The following is a 27,961-nucleotide window of genomic DNA, read 5'->3' as shown; positions in this document are numbered from 1 at the left end:
ATGGCAAAAGTGCACTTGGTTGAATTCTTGTGTTTTCAAACACAGAATAAGCATGCTTCAGAGAACTCCATAGAACACAACAACACACTTGTAATGTTTTATTATGGCACACAAAACATGTAACCACATTCAATGGGTATGTATTCAGGAAGGGAAATGTTTGTTTTTTGGTATGTGTCAGCACATTAGTATCAAATATCACAACAAGTAGTTCTGTTAATGAAGAAGAGTCCAAGAGTCAAAGTCCTGTTTTTACTGTTCAGACACTATCATTTACAAAGAGAATAGTGAGGTTTAAGAAAACATTGTCATGGTAACTTTGTGTTTAGTGCATTTCTAAAAGAAGAAAATGAACAACCCCAATAGGTTATTTTAATTGTGCAGCTATTACACCCAGAGGGCTGAGAAACAGCTCGTTCAGAGCTTTGGTGGAGGGGCTGTGGTGCCCTGACAGTGCATAACAAATGATTCTAACACACAGTTTCTGAACTTCGTAATCTGGACCTTGTGTTTTTTTGATATGCAGATTTGGCTTATTTATAATATACTGATATTTGAAGTATGTATTTTTTTTAATATATATATAAAATAGATGGAATAGCTTTGGAACACACACTTTCTATATAATTTATTTTATCATGCTCTTCAAATGAAAATTTTTATATGAAAATTCTTATTGCTGGGTCCATGAAGGTGATGGAAATGTTGAGACCTACAATTAGGTTAGGACCAGAATATTTTGAGAATCTCTGCTCTCACATTACAAAGAATTGCATGCAGTACAGATACAAAAGGTGAATTACAATACCTCGATACAAAGGAACAGATAAGTGGAACATGTATCTTTTGGCCCTTAGATAATGCAAAAGTTAGGACTGTCTATATGAGATCTTAGAATAAACAGTATGTTACGTTTATGGACTCAAGCAAGATAAAGTTATGTGGGTTGACTGTAAATAGCAGAAAGAAGAGAGTGGCGACGGAGGAATGGCACAGACCTGGAGGATAGAGGGTGGAGCGGCCTTTTTGTACAGTTTACACAGTGTTGTAAAATACAATAATCACACACACTTACACTGTGAAAAGACAACCAGGTCATCTTTTGAAGCACCTGCATTTCCGTATTTCAGTTCTGATATAATTCTTCATTAGGATTTCTTCTTTCAGACACATGGTAGATATGATCAAGGTGGCATACATACTTTAAATCAAACAAAAATGTGAAGAGAAGACCATTACCATAATCTTCAGTACCAGTATAGAAGTACAGTATGTTTGTGAAATGGCAGGCATGACATCAACATTACTGTAACATTGCACAAATGTAGGAGCAGCAAATTTAAGTTTCAAATGGCCTTGATGCGGGCACAGACAACAGAGCTGCCAGGAAACTTGTAACAGACAAAATATCAGCCTTCATTTTCCAAATCAGAAAGCAAACATTGTAAGGTTAAATAATACTCTAACCTGGTCTTATGTTAAGTTATGCTAGAGGTTACTTGGTTAAGAGAGCTTTAACTTCAAAAACAGATGCCCTGTTGAACACACAAACAACATTTTAGTGAATTAGAATTCTACATTTATGATTTTTAGAGTCTGGGAAATAAAAAAAAAAAATTATATTACAATCTATAATTTTGATGACATTCTGGAATTTTTAAAGAATTTTTTTTTTGTCGTCAATTACAAAGAAATGCCAGTTGAAAATGAATTTCACTTAAAAATGAATTCCACATGCAATGCCAAGCAATAAACAATATATAAGTACGTACTGGAAGTACTGTGTGCGTTTTCTGGTATTGACGGTATTTAGTTACTGAAAGTGCAAATTACAGTAAAGTAAAAGAATGACTCAAAAAAGTGCGACCAGGAGCAGGACGATGATGTTTGGGTGCATTTGAAACAACTGACACCGACTCCAATCCTGCAAAGAGAGTTTTTGACTGGCGTACATGAACCAAGATCACCTGACTGCAGTCAAATGCCCACTGCCAGAGGAGGAGCGACTGTGGCAATCAGGTAACACCAAGACAGTAAGGCATTCTGGAAGAGGGTTGTGCAGCCTCTGGCTCCGTCAGCTGTCCTTCATTTCATTTTCTTACTTTCAGATTACTGTCATGCAAGCAAGTATACATTCATACGACTTTATTACTGTTGAGGCTGTTCAAAGGCCACACCTAGCTTGTCGTAAATCTCCTTCAGTAGCAGGAGCGCTGTATCCTCCGACTCCCTGACAAGACAGACAAACAATTTACTTGTAGTAAAAATTTTAATCAATGAAGTAAAGTGTGATACAACTAAAAGAAAATGTCAGGATGAAAAAAAAAGACAAAGGAGCACAGTTCCTGCAGTCAACACCACCACAGATATGCAGGACTCACCAGTAACACAGATGAGACTGGATGGCAAACAGGTACTCGTTGAAGCTCTCAATGGGTTTTTCCTGAAGCACATAGTCAATTCGTCTTCCTCCATTCAGCATTCCCATCTTAATCTCGGGCTGCTCTGGCTGCTCTGGTGACACTGAGGACTCTGCCTCCTCACACACCGCTGCAGGAACAAAAACCAAAACAGATAAGGCTGAATAGGCAGACAACAAAATAGTGACAATAGCCAGCAGCAGCTACCTGTTTTGACTCATCTTATTTGTTAAAATGAGAACAGATAATCAGATAACAGAGTGGAAAAAAGAAGGCAGCAGTTTAATCCACCACTGCTCTGCCAGTGAACTAAAGTCCCATTAATCTACTCGAGAGATGAGTCACTGTCTGAGTGTTGTAGGTAGAAATGATGATAAGATAACAGCAACAGAGCAGGAAAGATTTGTTCACATATGTTAAAAAGATAGGATGTGTTAGACTGTGCTGCTAATCAAAGATAAAAAAGTAATTCAGTCACCATCGAAAACAAGAAGAACTATCTCAGCTGAATGGTCATTTGCCTTGGCCAAGAATATTTCAAAAGATGATTTTAAAGGTTGTAGCAGATGTGAAAATGTTCAAATTGCAAAATGTAGTGTTGTTATAGGACCTATTTAATGCACTGTTGTACTTTATTGTGATCCTGTGAGATTGGGGGTGTGTTCCATTGCCTAGTACATATTTTAAGCGTACTTATCTCCATATTTGAATGAGTCAGGTTTAACCATTAATATAATGTCATTATTGAAAAGCACTTTGGGTCAACAACTGTTTTCCATTAAAAATGTGCAATTAAAAAAAACGGTGGCATGATGGTTTTTGAGTAGATGCCTGCTATGTTACAGTAAATCATGGAGTCAACCTTTTGCTTTGACATGAAAAATGATAAGTACATGTCTTTAGGTCATTTTTGTGGTATGTGAATAAAGTTATTGTTTATGACATGTATATATAGAGTGTATGGTTGAAATATATGTATATATATATACAGAAAATACAATGCACAAGGTTATACGATATAGTTTCTCATAATGTACATATCAAAATGTGAGGAAGTGTAAAGCTCACTTGCTTTTGTTTTGCTTTGTTTTTACAATATTTTCTGTTTTCTTGTATATATAATTTTGTTGGACCCCCAGGAAGAATAGCTGTGGCTTTGCTGCAGCTAATGGGGATCTTAATAAACTAAACTAAAATTGTTGGTATGTTGTGAATCCCTTGTTTTCTTACGAGCAATCTCACAAGGGCTCCACACAAAGACCTAATGCGGTTCTGATAAGCCCTAAACTGCTGACTGTTATCTTCCTATACATTGTGCATTTCTGAGTCATCTACTTCAGCATGTTCTGGCTTGCAATTCTAAAATCAAAAGACGTTAATCTTTTTCTCAAGTTACCTAACATTATGTAAGGGTTCCAGATGAAAAACTCCTTGTTGCCTCTCTAAGTGACAGCTCGCGAAAAGTAAGAAATGTCATTGAATTGTACAGTCTGTTCTCACAACAGCTGGATTCCCCTTGAGCCATTTAATGAACAGCCAGAACTGACTTGGATTTAGTATTTAAGGTGCAGGACGTGTAGCCGCATGTACCTACTGTGGGTGACCTTCTGATGAATGGTGTTACCTGTAGGTTCAGCTCCAGCCATATATACTCATGTTTCAAAAAAACAATTGTGATCACTACTGTGCTGCTAGGGCATACAAGAGTGTGCTCTGGCCAGATCCTCAAGTGGTTTAGGATGCTGATGATCAGCGAAGCGGTCAGTGAATTCAGCCAATCAGAAATAATAGCAGGAAAGGGAGGAAAAGGCCTGAGGGAGGTGTCAGTAAATTACGCTGAAGTTGAAGACTAAATGTATAGCAGGTGGTAATACAGTTAGGCAAGGGGTGAGGAGGAGCAAAAGGGTAGTGAAGAGCCTGTGGCAAAAAAAAGGTGTAAATTATATAACATTTGCTTTTTGCATAAGAGCAAATGTGCCAGAATAATCCCATGTGACTAAGCAGATTGTTTTTTAATCCTGCAGGTATTGTAGAATATCATTAACAGTTGAGAAAGTCGTAACAGTGTTTACTTTTGCCTCTTTTGTCTCAGTAATGGAACATTTTCCAGATTAAAGGTGGTAAAATGAAATACAGCAAACTGAAGTGGTTTACAGCGGCTCATAGGTTTTCACAAAGTCATGAGAGTTTAGAGAGAGTTCTCTGAGAGAAGACTGGAAAGTTATTAAACCAATCCCACAGCAGTAATAAGATAGAATTACTTAATGTACTCATTTTCATAACTCATTGCAGCCTTATGACTATCCTGGCTTACCTTGGAAGTAATGCTTATGAAGGGCCCTGGGCCACTCCAGTATTTTAGTCCAAAAACCAGCACTTTTGTCTTCCCTCTTAGCAGAAGCAGTGTCTGCCGCTGAGGCTGAGGTACAAGGTAAAGTGGTAAGGGGTGAGGGAAGCAGTAGAAACCACCAGACAGAGCAAAACAGAGTGGGGGGGAGGGTGGCAACATGCAGAGAGGGGTGAGAGGAGTATGAGGACACTGGGTTAGACAAACTCTTGTGCACAGTCACACACACACAGCACCCACAAATAATTAAGGGCAAGTAAAAGCGCCTTTTATACCCTGTGTCTCCTGAAGGTTTCTCTCCACTGTAGATTCTCCTTCCTCCACCGGGGGCAGAGCGGCAACAGGTAGTCTGGCAAAGGACTGCCATGCTGTCCGTAATGATCCCAGTACATTGTTCTTCAAATCCATACTCATGCGGGTCAAGCTGTCCTTCAGTTCTACAGGACACAGACAAACAGAGATACACATTGAACTAAAGCTCATACAACAGTGTTGGTGAACAAAGTCAACAAACAGGAACAGTCATACCCAGGTGCATTCTCTTGCGGCCTTTATGGTGAGGGATTAGCATGGGCTCCACATCCACATCTGAAACAATCATGGGCTCTATCCGATATGCAACAGGATCATACTACACAGGGATGAAAGACAAAGACGGATGCGACTTTTATTAGATGATTTCTTTCATAATGTAGGAAGAGAAAGATTCCAATTTCAGTGTCTTCTCTTTGATGGCACAATCTAGGTTAGCATAATCCTGGATGCAACAAGTTGGCTCGAGTAAGCAGGTCAAGTGAAGTTCAGTGTACGTGTTGGTACTCTGAGTTTTCAGGTCATGATCTCAGTCACATTTTTAATTTCCAACATGAAATAGTGCGTTCAACATTCAAAATTCTTCTCTAAATGTATCTTTATTTGAAAGACAAAATATAAACCGTATGTGTGACAAATAAAAGCCGGTAAGATTCTTTTTGGGTCACAGCGCAGGGTGTGTGCTTGAATGGGAAGATGCAGTGAATGTGTGATTACTCACTGGGTGGTAGATGTTGTAAAAGCTCTTGCAGGTTGGGAAGGTGTAGTTTGGGTCGATGCGTTTAAGCCCTCGTACAGTCAGAAACATTCCAATTGGGGAGCCGAACGCAAAAAACGTCTGAGGTTGGAATGCCAGCTGTGGATAATCAATGGATACCTGTGGACAAAAGGTAGGGTCAGAAACTTGTGCTGATTTTCACAGTTTTTGTACTAATAGGAAAGCAGGACACATATACATCTATAAGGAAAATAGAAATGGGAAAATATTTGTTTGGTTAAGAGTGATGTTCAAAATCATTAAAACTACTGTGTAATTCATGACAACACGACAATGTTGAAAGAGCAGGTAAGGGGACGATCAGGGAGATGATCGCTCATGCAGGACTGACACGTGTGTGAGCACAGATACAGAGTGTGGCACTGGGTTGGACACCTCACTGGGACAAACATGGCACAATGTGACTCTACCATGGAAATTCTATTGCTCATAAAATAGCCACGACAATTCATGTGCCTTGAGACTTCCTGACCAAACTGCATAGTATGTTGAGAAAGTCCAGGCACAGTGAGATCAAAAACAGCAAAGGACAAGGCCTGAGAGAAAGTGGACACCCTGTGAGACACACCTGTCCCTTGGCTATGCCTCCATTGGTCTGTCCAGGCAAGCGGGGAGGGGGAGGAAAGAAGCAGGAAGGTGCATCAAAGCCTCACCTCCCAAGCACAAATAAACATACTGTACATGTGTGCATGTGTGCTACCTGTCCAATGCCGACATCGAAGTACTCATAGTCTACAGCACTGGTGACAGACTGCGTTCTGTGGAACTGGGACTGCTGAGGCGTCACTCCTGAAGGCTGGTTACCATCGTCACTGGCGGCTTGAGGTGGAACTTGTAACCCCGACAGCTGACGTACTGCCTCTGTCTTACAGTCCTGTTTTGATTAAAAAGTGTTAAAATGGATATTTGAGCTGTAGATACAGTTGTCGCAATATTTTCACAATCATTTGGATCATTTTGGATTATTGGGAGAGCTCCAAGCAAAAGAGGAACTGGCCATAAATTAAATACATAAGCTGCATCAAACAGCAGGCTTCTCACGCTTATGTACAGTAAACCAGGAACTATACAGTAAATAGATGCATCCATCAATACATCAGCATCAGTCAAACAACAAGCAATACATGCAATGAGATGCTTTTTTGTGATAAAAAGGCTAATGGGGTTATTATGTGGCCTTAATGGACAGTAAAGGATATAGTAATGTAAAACATAACTACTCAACTATATTTCCTCCAAAGTCCTGATCCAAGCATATTCAAAAAGAGTTAGGTTAATGGTCACATTCATGAAACAAGAAAACAGAGTATAGTTTAATCTATGTCTGACCTCTGGAAGCCACTTCCTCCTGACGTAGTTTAAGATCTTCTTCCGGGGTCCAAGAGGAATGCCTAAATCTTTGAGATCACTGTCTTGGCAAAGAGCCTAAAAGTAGAGATTCATGTGTTTTTAAGTCAAATCAAACTTGCCTCAAGGAGTTTTACATTATACAACACCCCTTTCTTTAAAACTTTTAATTCTAACTGTGCATTGTGCTTGATTGTGCACATCCATTACGTGTGTGTGTGTGTGTGTGTGTGTGTGTGTGTGTGTGTGTGTGTGTGTGTTTGTTACCAGTGATTCAAGGTCGAGGTTTTCGGCCTTCAGGATATCCAGGTATTGCTGTAGGCCCAGTCTGTTCAGAGTCTGCTCCAGTGTACCAGGGTTCAGATGACAGAGGTCACCAGAAGGCACCTTAACCACAGATTAGGACAGAACGGAACAACATTTTTAAAAATCTGTATATGGAGAGATATTCAGTCTTTTTCCATGTATACTGATGCTATCTTTTACAGTGTGTGTCCTTTCATACCCCTTCTCTGGCTTGCGATCCATTTCTCTGATTAGTTAGCAGGTCAAACAGGATCAGTGAACCTGAGGAACAGAGCAGAAAAGCTGAAAGTCAGCATGTTTATGTTTGACTTCCTCGTGACTTTGTGTGTTTCTGAGTTTGCACATCTCTAACCCAGGCTGTGGCCCACTACTGAAACTGCTGCATTGAATTCTGGGTGTCTCTGCTTAAAGAGGGTGTGCAGTCTGTTGATCTCTGAGGCCACCGTGTCCACTATGGTCTGGCAGTAGGTGGGGCTGTTATAGAAAAACAAGTCCAGCAAAGTGTCGTTGGTAAAATGTCTCAGCCTGCTGATGCTGGGTAGAGTGATCCTCTGGATGTCCCTAGAAGGTGGGGAAAGAGGGAGAAAATAAAAAACAAGGACAGCAAGTTTGACAATTTTCAGCAACTAACAGAGACCCAAGTAGTGATGATCAACAGAAGAATCTTTCTTACTACTTACTCGTCCACACCAGTGGCGTCCCCGTGCAGAGCGCTGTGCCAGTTGACTGGGAGGAACTCCACTCGGCCCACCTGGCCATCCTGCTGAGCTCGTTTGTAATGTGAGGCCAGGAGGGACAGGGAAGCACTCCTGAAGTCATTTACTGGAGAGACACAAGACAAAAAAGTCACAAATGCACATAAATGTTTAAATATAAAATACAAACTTACACACAAACTTACCACATTGTATGATGGATCTAAAGCGTAAGTCACATGCAGGGCCGATGCCATGCACCATAAAGACGAGATGGTCCACCTTTTCTGATTCCCCTGGAATCACAAACACAAATATGAAGAGCCCCACTACAAATATTGACTACAAATATGACTGTGGGTAATACAGTAAAACTTTTACAGTGTGCTAATATACACACCGTCAGGTATTTCTACAAAGATATTGTCGACTCCCCTCTTGACAGTTCGCGGTCGAGTCTGCTCGGAAGGGGTGGAAACCCACTCATCTTGCAATCCTATTGGCTGATACTGCATTATCAGCTGAGACAGGAGCAGTGAACAGAGGTTTGTTAGAAGGGAACAACATCACCAATTTAAAATATATCTATTGTTTATCATTTAAAACCTATCAAACATCTTTTTGTGGAGTATTTTGTGTTACGTGTGCTTGTGCTATCTTTCTCTATATTTAAATACCATTTGCTTTCATTTTGTGTCCTGAAGCAATGAATTATGAAGGTTTTGTATTCAGAAAATCCATAGTTTGGCTTTGTCATGTATATGCAGAATCTATTGCGCACAAGGTAATGTTTCAACAGCAGAACTTACCTTGGGATTGTGTAAGATGACAGTCTCTCCAGTCGGAAAGTCCAGTTTCCTTTTCCATTCATCCAAGGTCACTGCTATCATATATGCATCCTGAAAAATTGGAAGACATGCAAGTGAGAACCAACATATAAGAAAAGAGTAACTTGGATAAAGGCAAAGCAAGTAGGAGAATGAAGTCAGAAGCTTCGAAAGCTCAGCGTCAGTGTCTGACAACCTCCAGACTTTTGCTGAAGTCCTCCTGGTAAGGCATGAATTTAGTGTCTTTATCTCCTTTGTAGAACCAGGTACAGCGGCGGACTTCAGTGGGAGCTTGCTCCCAATACACAGCGTAGCGCATCCTCTCCTTGACACGTACATCATATCGCTGTCCATCCACAGCCACCACCACATCCTCCTCCTCATCTCCTACTGCAAAGTAAACACATCAACAGGCAGATGTAAAAATAATAAACGTTCTTACCCCAATCTTCACAACTAAAAATTCTTGCTCTAAAAACATGTTCCCTGAAGTTCATATATTAAAAAATGATGACACTTTGCATTAATCATTGCTCACAATAGTGTAGCAGAACCATCAGCGGGAGGACAACTCTACTCTTTTTGAACAATATATTAGCAAAAGACCTTCAACCTTGTCTCACTTTGTAAAGTTTGATATGATCAAAGAGAAAGACAATAAGCTTTATTGACTGCAAAATTCTTATATAGAATTTGAAGAAATCCCTACATTCAAAGGTTTGGAAATCATTTGCTGCTGTTTTTCTGTTTTACATTTTCCTTTGAGGGGGGATGTGCGTGATCGTAAAAGTAAAGTAGATTTTCCGTATATTACAGGGAGAGTGCTGCACCTGTCAAACCATGCTGTGTCATTTTAGACCACACAACTATGAAACTTAAATCTGAATCATAGTTAAGCTCACATAAAACCACCCAGAAACTGAATTTTAACTTGATGTTAAATTGCCAGTAACAGTGAGCATGTCCTAACAGGAGGATTTTATCGCCCTGCTGGGGATCAGGGTAGTGATGACAGCAACGCTTAGACGTTTTATCTTTCCAACAGCTGTTTATAGCAAACACACTCTTTTCCAACTTTTCAAATAGTGACATAATCCACAACCTCTGATAACCTGTTTATAATGATATATTAAATGCACACTTTATTAACCAGATGTGATTTGCATACGCACTCTTACCAGTGTTGCAGGCATTCTCTAGTTTGTCTGAGTCTTCTGTGCTGAAAGGAAGCCAAGAGGTGTTGTCATCGGCACGTCGGCAGAAGAACCAGTGAGGCTGCACTTCTCGGTAAGGAGCTGGGACCGCTTCCATGTCAAGCATCTCAAAAGAAGATGTGGAAGAAGGAGAGGCCTCCTCCACCACGGGTGAAACCTGAAGAAAAATGGTGGCAACATAATCAAGACCTGAAATCAATATTTCTTTTTCTTCACGTCAGAAATATTCATCAGTTACCAGGTACAAAAGAAGTGCCTGCTATATATCGTATATATACCAGTGTTTTACATCTTTAGAACAGCCCACCGTTCAACTCTGAAGGCACAAGAATACGTAAACATAGAAGCCCGAACAAAGTCTGCGATGTTCTATTAAAATGGTATCAAACAAGCTGATACCATTGGCTAAAGCAAGGTACGCTGGGTAAGAAAGGATCAACCCTCCCTTTAGCAGGATGCACAAAGCCCTGTTTTATTCTTTCCTCCGCTACAGACTGTCTCTTGTTTCTTCTGCTTTCCTAAACTGATACAACTACAGCTTGTAAACCATCTATTTTCACTGAATATCTTAGGTCCACAAACAATGCTGCCATTAACAGTTTTGGTACTGGACTGCTCCTGGATGTTGCAAGAGAGAGCGTACCACAGTTTGACACAACGACGACCCACAATACACACAGATTACAAATCAGCAATCCGACTTACAGTGTAAGGTGCATACAGCAGGTTTACAGATTCATACTAAGATAGAGAATGAACTGGAATGTGAATGGAACACCCTTCCTTCCAAAGAATTATATCTTGTCACTCGACTTGTAAATAATATCTTTCCACATGAGTCCTGTCTGCCAGGCTCACAGTCACAGCTGTCACAGGACATGTGGTTTCATGTCATGCAACACAATCTCTTTAGCAACAAATTCACAGGAATATGAATTCTAAAAGTTTGTCAGTGAATGGCAGATAGATTCTGACACCAGCCCGGGACACCACGCTAGGTTTGTTGTCTCTCCTGCTCTACTTGCTGTGCCAAAACTTTACAATGTGTGAAGATCGTAAATGGGGACAGCATGTGATGTTCACCTACAGCTCTACTCATTTCCCCAGACACAAGCTCAGCATTTCCATTTATGCTTCTGTCACCTGGTGAGCAAAGAATGCTAAAGCTATTTTGGTTTGAGAGGACAGGAGCAAAAACAAACACTTACATGTTGTTTTTCAGTTGCAAATGAGATTAACTGAAAGCTGGTTTTGAAGAGCTACAGTACAATGCAACATTTTACCAGCTGACTCAAAATCAACAGTTCAAACTCAGAATCACTTCAGTGAGTGATACAGTCTGTCAACACTGGCAAGGCCTTCAAATTTTGCAAAAATCCCATTTCGTATCACGTTCAGTGTTTTGTGTATCTTACCAAATCTGTTTGGGTTTCCCCTTGCCATAGAGACCTCCATGCGGTTGGACCAATTCCTTCCTCTGAAAAATCCCCTTCATTTAGATAGATTTGGTGGTGTGTGCATACTTAAAACAACACCATCAATGCTCCTCTGTCTCACTTTAGAGAGACTTAAATTGTCAAGTGAAAGCCAAGAGCTTTTCTCACTGGTGTGACAGTGAACAAATGTATTTACATCACTGAAAATTACCCTGAAACTGAAAATCAGATTCTAGTTAAATTGCAACTGACAGTGACCATGTCCCATAAGGAGTCAAGTGCCCTATTCGGCATCAGGCCAGTGATGACAACATTATCGTGTCGACATTTTATTCCTTAACACAGATTAGCCAAGACCTGAAAATAATCCTTAATGTAAACCACCCAGCGACATCCATTGTGTACTTCAATCTTGTTTAAACTTGTAATGTATCACCCCAACAACTGAATAAAACTTAATCAAGACGTATTCATTCACATCAACAATTTATCATCAGTTTCTCCAACTGAGCCTATGTTGTGATCTTTTTCAGCACTGGACGCGTCCTTTTTGTATTACATCATATCAGTGTTTGTTTTTTTAAGAACATTCATGCTTGTTATAATGGGAAGCAGCCATACTGAACAAGCCCAGACTACACACAAGGTCTCTCTGATGTTTTTGTGACGACGAAAATAACCTGGGGTCAGAGCTATGGTTGGATTAAGGTTAAGGTAAATGGAAACAACATACACATATTCAGACACGCACCTTCACCTGATCCTCAGGTGTTTTCTCTGCAGCCACAGTCTGAGTGGGGCTGTCAAACAGGTCCTGGGTGTTGTCGTTTGGGGCAGCCTGAGATAGACCCCCCTTCTCACCCTGACTGAATGACATTAGCCCAACCCTGAGCCCTTAACCTGAGGGGGGGGGCAGGAGGCCACACAATCACAGGACCTGTAACAACATGAATGAAAGAGAGAAAACAGAAGGCCTAAGCACTGTGATAACCGAGATGGTAGTGATAGCAAACTCCCTGACAACTTGATTACTTTTAACTTAGCGTGATGATGGAACAGAGCGATAAACAAACCAGACCACGCTGGCTTACACATTACTGGACAAAGGTTTAGACTTATTTTCTAGCCAGTTTGGATGAATCACTGGCAATACTCAACTGCTGTAACATTTAATGCAATGAAACATACAAATAGTCAGACCACCATTGAACTTAAGTCACACAATATGCATGTATTAGGAATTATGTTGACGTATGTGACAATGAAAATGATTCAAACTATCTCGAACAACAGTAGCTAAAGGTATTTCTGATGTTGTTGGTGTATTTCACAGGATGCACAGAACACATCGTAGAAGCCGGGGGTTGTTGACGGCAGTTCAGATTCAAGCTAGCTGAGTTACGGTGGCTACAAGGGACACTGGTGTTAAGTTCTCAAATCCTGTCGGTGTTTTAAACATCGCACCACTCGTTACAAACGGTCGGTAACTTAGACTCACCGTAAACTTCACATAGACCGAGAGCAGAGAGTTCGTATTCGTTGCTTAGCTCGCAGTGGCTAGCTCGGCTAGCCAAGGACAGCCTCCTGTCAAACGCTGCCAAGCTCCGGACTCGGAAATATGACGATTATAAGACAAGCCGTCATGAAAGACTTCTCTAATTGAAAAAATAACAGCTTATGTCTACTAAAAAAAGTGAGAGGAAGTTTTCTGTGATGACTGAGTTTTTACAAATGTAACAATTAGGGTTGAAATGCGTAAATGCAGCGTTCATTGCTAATGAAAGCGTATTTTAATACATTATTGAAGTCTTAAATGTATTTTAGGACAGTAACCCGCTGTTAAGCAAAGAAGTTGTGTATAATAAAGCAGTCGTGCATAACAACGTCGTAAAACATCACATATCGTCAAAAAGTACAAAACTTTAAGAATGCAATTTAAATTTCCGAGGAGCACTTGAAGGCAGCACGAAACACAGCGCATCAGCAAGACACCGCCCCCAAATATCACGCCGACGTCATGAATAAGTAATGAAGTCAACTTGATTATTGTTTTTCTACAGTTTAAACGAGGTGTACAAATTTCACACTTAACCAATTTAGTGCAGGGTACACATAATGTACTCAGCTGATAGTAAGTGTGTGTTCTATGCACGTTCAGTTATATACTATGATATAAATGTGATGGGTGTCAAAGGTTATAAACATATACAGTATTTGGAGCAGATGCATGCTTGACTTTCATACCTTTCAGCAAAGAGATAATTTAAACCGTGCCCTAACATACTGTAGATAACTAAAGTTCATTTCACTGCATTCTGGTAATACCAAAGAGGTCACATGATCAGCCAAACCCAAAAAATCTTAAAGCTTGTCCTCGCTGAAATATGTCCAGGTATGACTAAAATGTGAAAGGAGGAGGTGTATGACTCTCAGCCACATCATCAACAGGCACGCCTATCTGTGACAGGTTAACCGTCGCCGCTTTGTTGTATTTTTCTGCAAGCTGTTACTTCACTATCAGAGGGTTGCAGTTCAACAACAACATTACACTATTTGTCTTTTTGTTACCTTTAAAACATATGCAAACACGAATCTCTGCATTTAACATACAGAGCTTAATGTTAAGATCAGTGTGGTTGGCTGAGTGGAGTCAAAACACCACCAAACACAGTGTTGTTAAATCCCACTTTGATTCCAGGGCTTATGGAAGGAGGAGTGAAACAGGCCAGGGGAAGGAAGAGAGAGTAGGGCTACAACATATAGACACACCCAGTCCAACAAAGTGTGAGAGACAGACGGAGTAATGAGCCTGTGTGGAGCAATAGGAGGGTGTGGCTTTTTTTTTTTTTTTTTTACACAGGGAGAACAGATAAGCTTAGTTTGCCTTGTAGAAAGGGGCAGGAGTCACAATCCTCAACACACAGCAGTTTACTTTCACTCTGCTGGTCTCTCAGGCAGTCCAGCTGCACACTTCCACTCCCTCTCTCCTCTACATTCTTCCAGCAGTTTGGGGGCAAGACTTTGCGAGGAAGCAGCTTCCCGCACACAGAACTGAAAACACAAGCAGGCAGCTTGAGAGAAACTTCAAGACGCAGCCATGAAGGACAAAGTGAGAAGAGGAGGAGGAGGAGGAAGAAATCAAGCCAAGACTGGTAAGGAATCCCTGTGATATGTTGGTTGTTCTTCTCTGCTCCTTTTTCACTCTTGTCTCTCTTTTGCACTTTCCTCTTGTTTTTTTTTCTCTTTTTTTTTTTGGTGCCTCCCTTGCTGGAGAATGTGTGAAGGGTGGGAGATTTAGCACTGAACTGCTACTCTGACATGGCCGGAGCTGCTCTTTCCTTTCTGGGAGAATCTACTTTGTATTTTGTAACTTTTATGGCACTTTTTTTCCAGGCAGACACGTGCTCTGCTTTGTTACAGCTGGAATCCACCGAAAGCCATTGCCAGTTTAGGATTCTTTAAGAAGGACGAAGAGTAGATTTTATGTCTGTTTCTCCGAAATAAAAATCCTTTTAGAATTCAGTTGTCTGCTTTACTACTTACTTCTGCTTTTGCCACACTGTCGAGTGGGCCTCTTAACCTGCCTTAACATTTGCCACTCCCCTCCCACAAAACAGAATGACTGAATTAAGGTGAGTGTGTGTTGGCCTGTCTCCAGATGAGATTGCCTTGAGGTGTTTTCTCCAAAGAATTACATGAATCTGTGAGCGTAAGCGCTATGATTGATGGGCTATGCCAATTATAGTGAATTAATTTTTCTTGCTTGTTAAATTATCATTCAAGTCGGCTTTAGATATCAATGCCAAAATAAACTTGTCACTAATGGAAACAATGCTGTTTCTGTAGTAACATTGCAGAAGCAGCGTCCGTAGAGAAGGTGCGGATGGCTTCAAGCTTGCACAGAGGAGGGACGTTCCTCCAGCCAATCGCAAACAGCTATTTTTTGGGTGCTCTCCAGTGGTAAAGCAGACCCAGACTGATAGCAAAAACTGAGCATTTACTGTAGAATGACTGACAGCCGCCACAGATAAGAACAAAGTCAATTTCTGGCTTTGTTGCATGCACGTCAAAGGTGTTATATATACAGTATGTCCATGCATCAATGCAAGTCTGCATGGTCCACTGCCAGGCTTTAGGTTTGTCAGTTTTTGTGTCATCACACTCTGCTGTCTCTACATGCCTGCGCTGGGTGTGGTTGTCCCTTCGCTTTACCCTGAGATGACATGAGGGCCAGTAGGCAAATTCAACAGGTTTAGTCACACTTCAGTTTGTGGAACACGCCGAGTCCTGCTCTCCTTCAAGTTCTGCAAGTGTGTGTAAAAAGGTGGACACACCCCACTTTCATTTTCTTTGTCTCTCTCTCTCTCTCTTTTTTTTTTTTGCATAAATTCACTCCCAGCCTCAGGCACTCTCACACACACAGACTTTTGAACCCGGCTCAGAATAATTTTAGGAGAAGATTAGAGTTTTTGTCTGATTCAGCAGCAAGAACAGAGGATAGAATCCGAACATAATAAGCCGCGATTAGAACCCATTCATTCTTTCATGCTGTTATCCGCATATTTTGTGTAACAACAAGTTTTCAGGGTCACAGTGAGCTGGAAACTATTCTGGTATGTAATGAGTGAAGGGCAGGAAAACAACTCTTGATTATTTGCTTTGTCCTTTGTAGGGCTCTGTGATTATCCTCAGTCAGTTTCGTTTCTCTCATGTCTCCCTCGAATAGATGTAATCAGCCTGAGTGGTGGAAATGATGCCGCTGGTATGAAGCAAGATGAGGACACATCGTTCTCAATGAAGATCCAGGGGGCCGGAGTAGAGCCATTTGAGCTGCAGGTACACACTGTTAGTTTCTTTCAGGCATTGTTCCCTCTAGTTTTAAAGATCAAGAAGATTTAATGAGTGATCCAGAAATTGTGAAAACCAAGCTGAGACAACATATTTTTTTTTTACCAATTCAACATCTTTATCCTCACGTGTAAATAGCTGAATTTTAATCTGACAGGCTTGTTTGTATGTGGACATTACTTGGTGCACTGAAACGTACGTGTTTGCAGGTTCATGGATTTTGGCTTGTTCAAGATGCAGTAATGACTCTGCTTTCGAGGAATGAGGTGTCTCCACGCTCCAACTTGTCACTGGCGCTGGCTGGTACGACTCTGGATCCTCTTGCACAGCTGCAAAGCCTCAAGGGCCTTAAAGCAGGAACCATCCTTCGCCTGGTGGAAGGTAGACTTCTATTTTTTAGCTTTGTTTTCAATGTTTCTATCCATATTTTTTGGATTCAGTTTGATGGCAGGCTGTTACTGTGTTTAGCAGTTTTTACTCTCCTTCTATTTTGAAAAATGCCCTTAATTGCATTCCCACATTAAATTGGGTGTAGCATCTGAAATACTTTGAACCGATGTATGAATGATGAAGAAACTGTGAAAATGTCAGAAAGCCCCGAGATGATGCAGAAAACAGAAAAGTGGGCGTTTACAATCAGTAAAATTTAAGGATAATTTCCCATCTAAAATTGAAAAATCTTTTTCAGTGTAAGTGAAGTAGCATTTGTAGTGCTTTAACTTTTGAATTGTATTTGTCATTATGATTTTGGTCAGTGTGCGATTGGCCTGGTATTGTCCAAAAAATATTGGAAAAAAGAGAATGAATACGATTTTTTTGCAAAGTCGAGGACTTGCTTAAGCCTGCAAAACCACCAGAAGCCAATAATGCTGGCTTCCTTGGAGCGATTACGGAGTAAATGTCACACCAGTTCTTAGCTCAGATTTTGTAGCTGTTGTTTATTAGCATATTAGTAACTCAGAGTTCTTGAATTCATAATTTTACCATTACCAGGACACTTGACTTCAATCTAGTTTGTTACTGCATGATTTGTTTGATATTTGTGTTTATAAGATAACCTTATTATTAATTGTTTTTGGATCTCTTTAAGAATAATCCTATCCACATTTTCATCACCCTTTCACTTCCACACACACACACTTAAGTCTCTCTCAGCTCAATGTAAACAGCTGACTCACCTCTCCTGAGTCATCCTAACAGGGTTTATGGTCACAGAGATTTATCGGTGCAGAGATTACAGCTATGTGCCAACCAATTAGACTGTTTCTCACCCTCAAGCTGTTGAACTAATGAAACAAATTGCCCTGTAGCTTCTTCCTTATCACCGACTGATTTGTTTATGACATTTGTAATATTAAACTCCAAATAAGACACTCACTTAATTAGACAGTTGTCATACTTATGTGAGTTTACTAAAGAGGTTCAGTGTAAATTTAATGTGAATGTCTTTCCAGAGCCCTACACTTCCCGCTCAGCCAGGCTCCATCTGGCTCGTGTCCTGGAGCTGCTGAGAGCATCCGGACCGCAGGATGCTCTGAGAGAAGGACGTTCACCGAGCATACTGGAGACTCTCACGCACACTCAAACACCAGGTACACACACATACTGTGCAGCTAGACGAGATGGGCGACACAAAGGCTTAAAGAAGCATCTAACTCGTGGTAAAATCTCTCTTTGTTTCTGGGGCAGACTCTGGCCTGCCAAATGGAAAGAGCATGAAACGCTCTTTGAGCAACACGAAAACAGAGTCAGCCAACCAAGACGGAGCTCCACCTGAGTACCTCCTCCCTGGTTCTTCAGAGAGGCCGCTCATGGCTCTGCTGCCACATAGCTCCCAACCAGAAGTGTGTAAATACCTGGAGTCTGTTTGAATGCTGGGCTCGTTCACCCAAACACCCACATGCTGACTCTCTGTTACTTTACACTTGCCCCATCAGACCCCCAGATACCTGCGGGACTTGTCTCTCAGCTGCTGGAACCCACCTCCAGGTCACAGAAAACTGCAGGGAGACTTTCTGTACATCACTGTGGTGACAAAAGAGGGACGACGCTGTGACATTACATCATGCCCAAAAGGTTTCTTCCTGAATAGGTAAAGAAAATTCTTTTGTGATGATTGGATTGGTATAATAACATGATGACAAGAATGACAATATACAGTAAATTATTCAGCTCCAACAAAATGAACGTTTTAGCTTAGTCATTATTAATTGTTGTTTCTCTCCTCTTCTTTATCTACAGGTCCACAGAAGAGGTGTTTGATCCTCGTCCTGCACAGTCCTCTTCAGTTTTTCACTGCTTCACTGACCTGCTCTGTCACATCAGCCCTGCCTTCAAACAAACCTTTAACACACTCAAAACCAGGTAAGATTTTTTCCCTTGCATAAAGGAAGCTTGAATATTACAGTAGTTTACCAGAATCCCAGCTGTTGACACTGTAAAATGGTGCATTAAAAATGAAGCGTATTCTGCAGCTTGTTCTCTTTCTTCCTTCAGGCCTCAGCAAACACCAGTAGAGATGATCCCCACCCCTTACCACACGCTGAGCTGGCTCGGGCCTCCCTGCGCCTCTCGCACTCACAAAAACGCCTTCTGCAGACTGGGATTGGATGAACAGGCAGCGACACAGGTTATTTACAATAAAGGATTGCTATTTGTTGCCGGCAGCAGTTTGCAATTAAAGTTTAACTATGTGTGCCATTGTTTGTGTGTCTGCTGTGTAGGCTCCAGACTGGAATGAGGAGTTACAAGCAGCCAGAGACCTTCCACAAGGAAGTCTGGAGGAGAGGCTGCAGAGAGACAGAGCTCTGCTGCAGGTAACTAGGAAGGCTGTAATTTAGCTCAAAGCAGCAGCAGCAGCACAATTCAAGACTCTTTCTCATGAGGTTAATTATTTTTTTCATTCATTGTCTCCTCCTCTCTTCCACTTGCACCTGTTTTCTCAGGTAAACAGTGCATTTGTGAGAACTGTCATGCAGGGAGCAGAGACTGTGGTTGATGGCTTTGTTGAGCCAGTAAATGGAAATATAGAGGACCCAGCTTTCCTGTGGGGTGGCCTGTTCATGAGCCAGGGGGCAGCTAATGCAGTGTTTGGTGGTGAAAGAGGACGCAGGTAAGATCAAACCACAAAAAAATGACATGATACTATGGATGTAAGAACTTTTGTGTCTTTTTGTAGTGCACCAAGGCCCCATGTTGTGTCAGAAGTTTCAGGATTCACCAAAAAAAAGGCCCACGTGCAGATTGTGGAAAAGATAAAACTTTAATAGAAAGCTTGCCAGGGTGTGCAGGTGAACGAATGAAGGGCGTCTGGTACAAAATTGAAACCAGAGCACAAAGGGAGAGACCGGCAGGAGAACATGAGAGTAGCCAAACAGGAGGGAAACGGGATAAACTTAAAAAGACAGAGGGAGAGATAAGACTATTTAAACACTCAGAACTGATTGGGGAGACAAGACACGAGTAAAACTAATCAGGGTAATCAAAAGGGACGTTAAAGAGTGACAAAGAACAAAAGTAAAAACACAAGTGGCACATTCGGAAAAGCAATTTCAAAATAAAACTGGGAAAAGAATGAAAAGGAGCATGAAACCTACACAGTGACAAACAGAAACACAGAGAGACAGAGGAAACACAGAAAACCAATAGGAATGAATCACAAAAACAAAACTAGAAGCCAAAACCTAAGTCCACGACAAGATGAGAGAATTGTAAAATAGTTGTGCTTCATTTTTTAGTGGTGCTGATTATTTATATGCTTCTTCATCTCAAACCTCCAGGGCGGCTCAGAGGCTGGAGCTTGAAGGTGTGCAGGCTTACAGCGACTTGGACATGCTGCAGGGGCTGCACACTCTACCGACAGCCATTGTAGACTACAGAGGAGTGCGTCTGTCTGCTCAGGGTCTGGCTCCTGGCTTGGAAGGCTCAGAGCAGGACCAGGAAACCACTCCTGCCTCAAGGTACATCCTGTGGACCTATTTTGTGACCAGATTTGTGCCACCCTGCAAGATGGAGCATTTTGGTGCCTAATACTGCTAATTGTCTTCCTCCTTCTGCCCTCAGAGGTTTGCTGTACGGGGTAAACGCAGGACCCCAGGAGTCCCCCCAACGCAGACAGCTGCTGGCACTCTTGGCTCAGGCAGCCAAATCTCTTTTCCTCCAGAGGCACACTGTCGTGGCACCCAACGGTCACAAGGTACCGCTGTTCACCTCGGTGGATGCTCAGGGGCTGCTGGGGGCCGACGGGAGGTTCTACATACTGGATGTGTTCAGGAGCTTCCCAGCTGATGCCAACTTCTGTCCAGATGTTGAGGCGGAGGGTCAGTCAGTCACTGGGGAGGAGGAGGAGAGTAATAAAAGCAGCAACGATGATGAAGAGAAGGAGAATTGTGTAAACGTAGGTTGGCCAGAGAACTACCATGAAACCTCTGGGCTTCCAACCAGCTTTCCTCATGGCCTCTGCAGACTGAAGCCAGAGCTGATACAGGCCTTCATCCAGCACAAGTGAGTTCTATTTGAAAGAATATGCTTTCAAACTCTGTTTTTTGTTTTTTTTTCATGAAGTTCAAGTTTTGTTTTTTGTTATTTTTTAGACACTGCCAGTTCACTCAGCATGTCAGGGAGAAGTTGGACGAAAATGGAGGCTTTGAAGAATGTGCAACAGCTGGTAAGAAGTGTTTTAATAGGTCTTGCTGAGGGGAAACTAAAATAGTAAATAATACATGCAGTACTTTGGTGGTTTTACACTCATTGGACAAATGCTTTTATTCTTGCAGGTGACTCTCGAGGCACTGAGGCAGTACGAGCTGCATGCAAAGAAGTGGGCTCAGTTAGTGATATCATCTTTGAGATGCGCTTTAACCCAAACGTATTTTCTCCAGGTATACACACCAACTACACACACACACACACACACACACGTTTTATTAGAATACAATCTGATGGATCTCATACATGTGCTTTGCATTTAGGGGTATCTTTTCCTCCCGGTGAAAGCAAATCAACAAAGCTGCAGGAGAGGTTACTGAGGGAGGCTGCAGCTTTCATCATCACACACCAGATACCAGCCTTTGTAAGTGGATAAATTGTCGGCATGCTGTAACAGGCATATTTTGAAATTTACCCAAGCTCATGATTTGTGTGTGTGTGTATATGTGTGTGTTTGCAGGTGCAGTACTGGCTACACAGCAACGAGGCTCCAATGGACGGAGCTTCTCTCAAACAGGAGCTGCACAAGAGAGGCATCAACCTCCGATACCTGGGCCATGTCATCAAGGCCCTGAACCAGTCAGAGCACAAGGAGCGCCTGAGGCATATAAAGGTTTGTTATTTTAAAAGCAGCCAAACTTGAACTAGTCTTTATTAATGCGACTGCTCTGTTAATGGTGCTGTCTATCATCCCTCTTTGTGTCTCCATCAGAGGTCGGTCATAGGTGAAATTTTCATCCGCTCAACAAGAAGAGTGTTCAACAGTTTCCTCCAGGTACCTTTTGATGAGAACTCCTTTTCATTGTTAAGCTCACACTCATGCCCCACAAAGAGTAAACTGCAGCCTCCCACCATGTCTTTGTAGGGTGTGGACGTTCCTAGCGTCTCTGCAGCTGTCAGTCACTTCCTCAGCTGCCTATTGGTTCCCCACTTCACGCCCTCCTCTGTAGGGGAGGAAACCAAGAAGAAGTCGAGACGGCGAGGCCGAGGGGCCGGGGCCTGTGAAAGCACGCCCTGGAGCACGCTCACCAGCTCTGAGCTGTGGAACCTGGTCTGCCAGGATGCTGTTGAAACATACAACATCTCCGACAGCCTGGGGTGAAGATACAGAATTTGTTTGTTCACACCTTGCATTTGTTAGCTAGGGCTGCGGTTGAGTGTCGGGTTTATTGCAACTGTCATTTTTTTTACGTGACAGCTCCGGCTTGAATCACCTGGTGGAGCAGTACGGCCTTCAGAAACTCTCTTTGCTCAGAGAGTTCTGTTTAAAGACAGGAGTGCAGGTATCAGACATCTGAAAAATGGATTTACCTACTGTATACTGTATATTAGCAACGTTTTAATACACACTTAAATTAGCTGCTATGTAAAGCCTTAGAAAGAAATACTGTATATCAAAAGGATAACTGATAATTCTGTGTCCACACCAGTTAAGACTGAGAGACTACTTCCTCGACAACCAAAACAAAGCACCCATTGGACCAGACGACGTCCTCAACATCTTCCCTATCATCAAGCACGTTCACATGTCGACTGTGGATGCTTCGAAAGCGTTCCGAGCTGCGCTGAACTTTGTCGAGAAGGGTAGGTCAATGGATCGTAATCTTTATGGCTACTATATAGTTTTGAACACATGATGTGATTTCATGAATATGAACTCTTGCAACTGCAGGTCTGCTGGATCAGGCCCATGAGAACCTGAAAGAAGCAACCTACCTGTTTGGTAGAGTGTGTGACGATCTGCAGCCTGAAGCCTGTCACTGCCACAGCATGTTGGCCAAGGTGGCCTTCCTGCAGGGGAAGACAGCTGAGGTGGGACTACTGTTTCATAATCAGTTACTCTACCAGAAACATATTTCCTTAGCAGTGGTGGATGGGGGCTAACAAGTTACTTACATTTACTTGCTGTTTAAGCACATTTAAAGTAATTTATTTGAGTATTGAATTTTTCCAACATTTTTGTGCTACATTTGAGTTTAAGAGGGAAACAAATGTTTTGTTATAGATTACCCTAATCACAATTTATATACAAATAAGTAAATTAGTTGAAATCATCTACACCTCAACATTATATTGCTACTTGTCAATCCATCAATAATCAGTGAATTTATTTAACAAAATAAAAAGAGAAATGTTATATTATAACTTTAAAAATGACTGTTTCCTTACTTGATTTCTTTTACTTTTGATACTGTGAATACATTTAAATGATCATACTTAAAAACATAAAATGAGATTTATGCTAATGGTAAATGGTAAGGTATATTAATTTATCATTATCACTGTGATGTTCTCAAGGCTCGCAGTGTCCAGCTGAAAGCAGTGGTCATCAGCGAGAAGGTGCTTGGCTTTGACCACCCAAACACCATCCAGCAATATGTGAGTATCACCACACATTTGTATATTAGAGTTTGTCCAGGAGTCTCAGTGTGATTAATGTTGTTGTGTTGTCTGTAGGCCCTCTTGGGTGTGTATATGTATGCTGGAGGGGAAACTGCCTTGGCCCAGAAGTGTCTCCTCAGAGCTCGACTGCTGATGCTAACGGTTCACGGAGAGGACCATCCGTACATCGCAACACTGGATGTAGGCTGCACCAACTTAGTATTCACTTAAGTCTGAAACGCTGTCCACCACAAGCTCAGAACTGATGCTTTTCATAATTTACTGAAATTTATTGCGTTCTTCTCACTGTTTTCTTCCAGAGCTGTCTTGGGATGATACTGTCAGAAGAGCAGAGGGAGCAGTTCCTAAAGAACGCTCTACGACTTAATACATCCTTCTTCGGCCCCACAGAGCTGCACACTGCTCTCAGGTAAGATGTCCTTTTTACCTTGTACTTTATATAAAAAAACAGTCAGTTTTTATCTATTTTGTTTCCAAATCCTCACAGTTTCTCCCCCTGCTTTCTTGTTTGTGCAGTCAGCACCTGTTGGCCCAGTGGATGTGCAGCAAGGGTGACTACAGAAATGCTATGACACATGAGAAAGAGGCCCTCACTGCTTTCACCTCACTGGTCAGTAACTACGCAAGACAGTGAAAAAGTGAAGTGGACTGAATGTGTGTGCATGTCATTTTATGGTTATCGTTGTCCTTAGTGTGGAGAGGATCACTCACAGACACGCTGCAGCAAGGAGTTCCTGAACACCATAACCAAGCAAGCGGTGAAGGTGGAACGTACTCTGAGACAGGCGGGAGCTGACGTCACTGAGCAAACTGTGGAGGTACGTGCAGGAGCTCATGTGCATTGCATAACCTTTTCCAGACTTGCAAGGAAAAAGGGAAGTGTGTTTGACCTGCTGGTCCTCTCTGTCCTCAGTGTCTAAACCCAACAACAGACACCATTCTGGAGCAGATGGTTCTGGTTACAGGGATCAGAAGGATTGCACAGAGGTAAATATGCACTGCAATATAATATGTATTGATTCTTTTGTAAATGTATATATTTATTGGTCTTTTGGAAAAATTACCAGATCTGCTGGGTCAGCAATATACATACAACAACGTGCAGCAACTGTGGAATTTTCTGAGCCAATTTGTAAAGTGTGTTGATACACTCATCAGACTCAGCCACAAACGTTACAATGGAAAAATCTAAAGAATAGCACAGCATAGGAATGAAAAGGCAAGTCACTGACTTGAACAAGTCAGAAAAACTGAGACATTTCAAAGCAGCTACAGGTCCCAGAATCATCCGTGCACACAGTTATTTATAAGTATAAAGTGGCACATTTGTGTAACTGCCATAATCGATCAAGAGTCATTGAAAATCAGGTTTGGTATGAATTAGGAGCTGCTGGAACACAGGTGTCAGTGTCCAGTGGTTTACATTGCAATGGGCTAAGATGCTGCCATGCATGAAGGAAGCCCTTCATCTCGAAGTGGCACTTATCAGGCTCCACTGAAGTTCGCTCCTGATCACATGGGCAAAGAAAAGACCTAATGGAAGAATGTTTTGTGGTCAGAACAAACAAAAATTGAGCTATTTGGCCACAATGACCAGAAATATTTTTGAAGGAGAGAAGGTGAGGCCCTTAACCTCAAGAACACGAAATCCAGCGTCAAGCATGGTGGTGGCAGTATTATGCTCTGGGGCTGTTGTTGTGCCAGTGGAACTGGTGCTTTACACAAAGAATGAGGATTACTTATATATTTTTCAGTAAAACCTAAAATCACCAGTCAGAAGCGTGGTTCTTGGATGCAGTTGGGTGTTCCAACACGACAATTATCCCAAATACATCAAAAGTGATATAGAAACAGCTATATGTTATGTAGAAACCCACTCATGGCTTTGCTGTGTTTTCATAGTGACAGGCTCCAGGAGTACAAACAAAAACACCTTGAACTAAAGGCTGCAGTGCGGAGAGAGCTGGGACTAAAACTACCTAACGAGTCTGCCGCCTTAGAGGCAGTAAACGGAGAAGAAAACAGCTCAGAACAAGAAACAGGATGCGGGAAGGAAGCTGAGGACGAAGGAAACCCAGCAGCGGAGAATACCAGCGAGAGCCAACAGGAGCAGCCAGTGGAAGAAGTGTCTGTGGAAAGCACTGCCACAGTTTCTGCTAATGGTCATGGGGCGGAGCCAGCAGTGCAAGACCAGCATGAGGAGAAAACAGATGCAGACAGCGAGAGAGCAGATTCAGATGTTGAGGTCAAGATAGTCAGTGAAGGTGTTGAGATGAAGTCAGGTTCAGGTGAGGAAAATGGGGAAATAAATGGAGCAGAGGAAATCATTGCTAGCCCATCAGTTCTTAAGAGTGAGGTGACCTGGGCAGATGTTGTTTCAAAACCAATCATAACCAATGGAACAGGAGACAAAGCCTCAGCAGTAAATGGAGTAGAAGACAGTGTCACTGTCAACGGAACTGCTGAAGAGTGAACACATAGCAAACACGAAGTTGTAGTAAAGTTTCGCAAAGTCACTGCTGTAAAGTTAAAACTCTCCCAGGATTGTTGATGTGATTCAGTCTAATGAACATGAACAACAGAATGAAATGACAGAGAGTCAGAGGATGAGTATTACCGTGTGTTGGAGATGTTACACTATCACTGATGCTGTCACAGGGCTGTGCTGTCGAGCCTTTCTTTTCCAACAATAAACTTTTTACTCCGGTGCATTGAACATGTGCCTTTTCCTCTTTAACAGAAATCTTTTAACGCGCATAAACATGGCATTTGAAGGTGTAAGTCTATTCAATAAACATCCAGTCAACGCAAAATAAAGAAAATCATGAAATCACGTTTGTGTTGAAGTGAGTGAAACAGAGCAAAAAAAGATATAAAATAGAAACTGTATGAAGTGTGTGTAAGATGTCAAAGTTGAATCTGAAGCCTGCAAACACAGGAAACATGAGCAGGACTTACCAAATGCATCATGTTAAAAGAACATCAAATCTGCAGAACCTCAAATCTGTCTGACATATTAGACAATAATAACAAACACTGTTCAATTTTAATCAAAGCTACATAACTGAAACATGGTCATGCATTAAAAAAAGCATCACTTTGAAAGTCTCCCTTGTTACTGTATCTGCTGCTACACAACTTGTTTGAAATGTGTTACGTAAGAAATGTCATCCTGAGTCTTGTTGCTTCACATATTTTAAAAGCTGCTCCTCTGCAGCCAACTCTTGAAGACGCCCTCCAGTAAAAATGTAGTTGTTTTTTTTTACCTTGTCTATAAGGTGTTTTTTGTACATGCTGGGACACGCATGTACTACTTGCTATCTATCATCCAGCTCAAACACATTTTAAGCCTCTAAAAGCTGACATTCATTTTCCACAAACAAAACATGTATTGAAAAAAGCTGGCTGTAACATATATGACTGACAGTCAGTGAAGCAATCACCACAACAGGGCCTGATAGCTAGATTCTTCTCCTCTGTGGTTCCCCGGTGGTGGAACGAGTTACCAAACTGAGCTACCAATCTGCTGATTCCCTCTTAGTCTTTAAGAAAAGACTAAAGACCCAGCTCTTCACTGAACACATTTGCACTTGACAGCCCAAAAACAAACAACAAAAAAGTAAATCCTATTACCTCTCACACAGCCTGCTCTTGGCACAAACGCCCTATCACTCTTGAATTTGTTCTATTGCTCTTATCTAGATTGTTTTCTCCTGACTAGATCCTTGCTTGTGTTGTATCTGCTCTCAGATGTACATCGCTTTGGACAAAAGCGTCTGCTAAATGAAAAACACCAGTAGGGCTGTTTAAGCACCAGACATACAGCAAATATTTAACATGTCATTCCAGTTCTGTCAGAGTGCTTATTTATCGCTGCCTTAGAAAACAGTTTGAACAGCATTGAGGCCCCTGTTCCAGGATCAGACCATAGATCTTTCAAAAATGGATGCAGCATTTGTTGTGCTTCAGTTGCAGCTGTGAACAGGTTTGATAACATCAATCTCACTGACTCGTTGTTTCAAGGCTGTGACTTACCTTTTGAATGTCAGTTTTTGCTTCCTTTCTTAGATCTAACACCAGCCTGGTGGTAGAAAACGTACTCTGTTTCAAAATCCTCCTAAGTATGTCTTATCTATAGAGTCTAAGATTGTTCATTTTGGCCTTGGTTTTGCAGCATTTACTGACTAAATTTGAGGATATTTTCCAAAAATTGCTCAGGGCAGAAAGCATGAACTAATCCTAGATTGTCGTTACCTTTTCTGACCCCATGAACCAAACTTACCATGATAGTTGCTCAGTAATACAGGATTCAACACTCAAT

At 41.7% G+C, this 27,961-nt stretch overlaps 2 protein-coding genes across 3 annotated transcripts; one reads left to right on the top strand and one right to left on the bottom strand.

The window, feature by feature from the left end:
* Positions 1 to 85: 85 nt before the first annotated feature.
* Positions 86 to 13,266, bottom strand: ddhd2 (DDHD domain containing 2). 2 transcript variants are annotated; one of them, XM_008282013.1, is made up of 18 exons: positions 13,181 to 13,266; positions 12,434 to 12,619; positions 10,211 to 10,403; positions 9,229 to 9,422; positions 9,015 to 9,104; positions 8,606 to 8,726; positions 8,412 to 8,501; positions 8,191 to 8,332; positions 7,863 to 8,071; positions 7,710 to 7,771; positions 7,472 to 7,591; positions 7,187 to 7,282; positions 6,558 to 6,731; positions 5,801 to 5,956; positions 5,296 to 5,398; positions 5,043 to 5,204; positions 2,382 to 2,550; positions 86 to 2,230 (listed from the first exon to the last, which is right to left on the bottom strand). In XM_008282013.1, exons 2-18 carry the CDS (start codon positions 12,557 to 12,559, stop codon positions 2,149 to 2,151), a joined length of 2,289 nt encoding a protein of 762 aa, XP_008280235.1. In that variant the 5' UTR covers positions 12,560 to 12,619; positions 13,181 to 13,266; the 3' UTR covers positions 86 to 2,148. The 2 variants fall into 2 exon arrangements, with proteins under 2 accessions (XP_008280235.1, XP_008280236.1); XM_008282014.1 differs by having other exon boundaries at positions 9,229 to 9,419.
* A 1,289-nt stretch (positions 13,267 to 14,555) lies between these two features.
* LOC103357447 (clustered mitochondria protein homolog) lies at positions 14,556 to 26,529 on the top strand. The gene is made up of 28 exons (XM_008282008.1): positions 14,556 to 14,834; positions 16,409 to 16,518; positions 16,740 to 16,911; positions 17,985 to 18,122; positions 18,220 to 18,374; positions 18,468 to 18,622; positions 18,772 to 18,894; positions 19,027 to 19,159; positions 19,254 to 19,346; positions 19,476 to 19,642; positions 20,310 to 20,489; positions 20,593 to 21,033; positions 21,123 to 21,196; positions 21,306 to 21,410; positions 21,501 to 21,601; positions 21,698 to 21,850; positions 21,950 to 22,012; positions 22,103 to 22,335; positions 22,436 to 22,520; positions 22,668 to 22,821; positions 22,910 to 23,049; positions 23,536 to 23,616; positions 23,695 to 23,820; positions 23,940 to 24,049; positions 24,157 to 24,250; positions 24,333 to 24,458; positions 24,554 to 24,627; positions 25,543 to 26,529. Exons 1-28 carry the CDS (start codon positions 14,780 to 14,782, stop codon positions 26,111 to 26,113), a joined length of 4,212 nt encoding a protein of 1,403 aa, XP_008280230.1. The 5' UTR covers positions 14,556 to 14,779; the 3' UTR covers positions 26,114 to 26,529.
* Positions 26,530 to 27,961: the final 1,432 nt, after the last annotated feature.

This window comes from Stegastes partitus, unplaced genomic scaffold (genome assembly GCF_000690725.1).
Source record: "Stegastes partitus isolate 25-593 unplaced genomic scaffold, Stegastes_partitus-1.0.2 Scaffold255, whole genome shotgun sequence".
NCBI lineage: Eukaryota > Metazoa > Chordata > Actinopteri > Pomacentridae > Stegastes > Stegastes partitus.
Note: the sequence above shows the minus strand (reverse complement) of the source record. Positions and strands in the feature narration are given on the sequence as shown.

Excerpts from the sequence above, each read along its gene's own strand:
- ddhd2 (XM_008282013.1), bottom strand. The coding sequence starts at position 12,559 with ATGTCATTCAGTCAGGGTGAGAAGGGGGGTCTATCTCAGGCTGCCCCA. Across the intron at positions 7,592-7,709 it reads GATCGCAAGCCAGAGAAGGG|GTGCCTTCTGGTGACCTCTG; the intron begins GTATGAAAGGAC and ends TCTGTGGTTAAG. Across the intron at positions 2,551-5,042 it reads AAACCTTCAGGAGACACAGG|CGGTGTGTGAGGAGGCAGAG; the intron begins GTATAAAAGGCG and ends TTGTTCCTGCAG.
- LOC103357447 (XM_008282008.1), top strand. The coding sequence starts at position 14,780 with ATGAAGGACAAAGTGAGAAGAGGAGGAGGAGGAGGAAGAAATCAAGCC. Across the intron at positions 16,519-16,739 it reads TAGAGCCATTTGAGCTGCAG|GTTCATGGATTTTGGCTTGT; the intron begins GTACACACTGTT and ends ACGTGTTTGCAG. Across the intron at positions 16,912-17,984 it reads CATCCTTCGCCTGGTGGAAG|AGCCCTACACTTCCCGCTCA; the intron begins GTAGACTTCTAT and ends ATGTCTTTCCAG.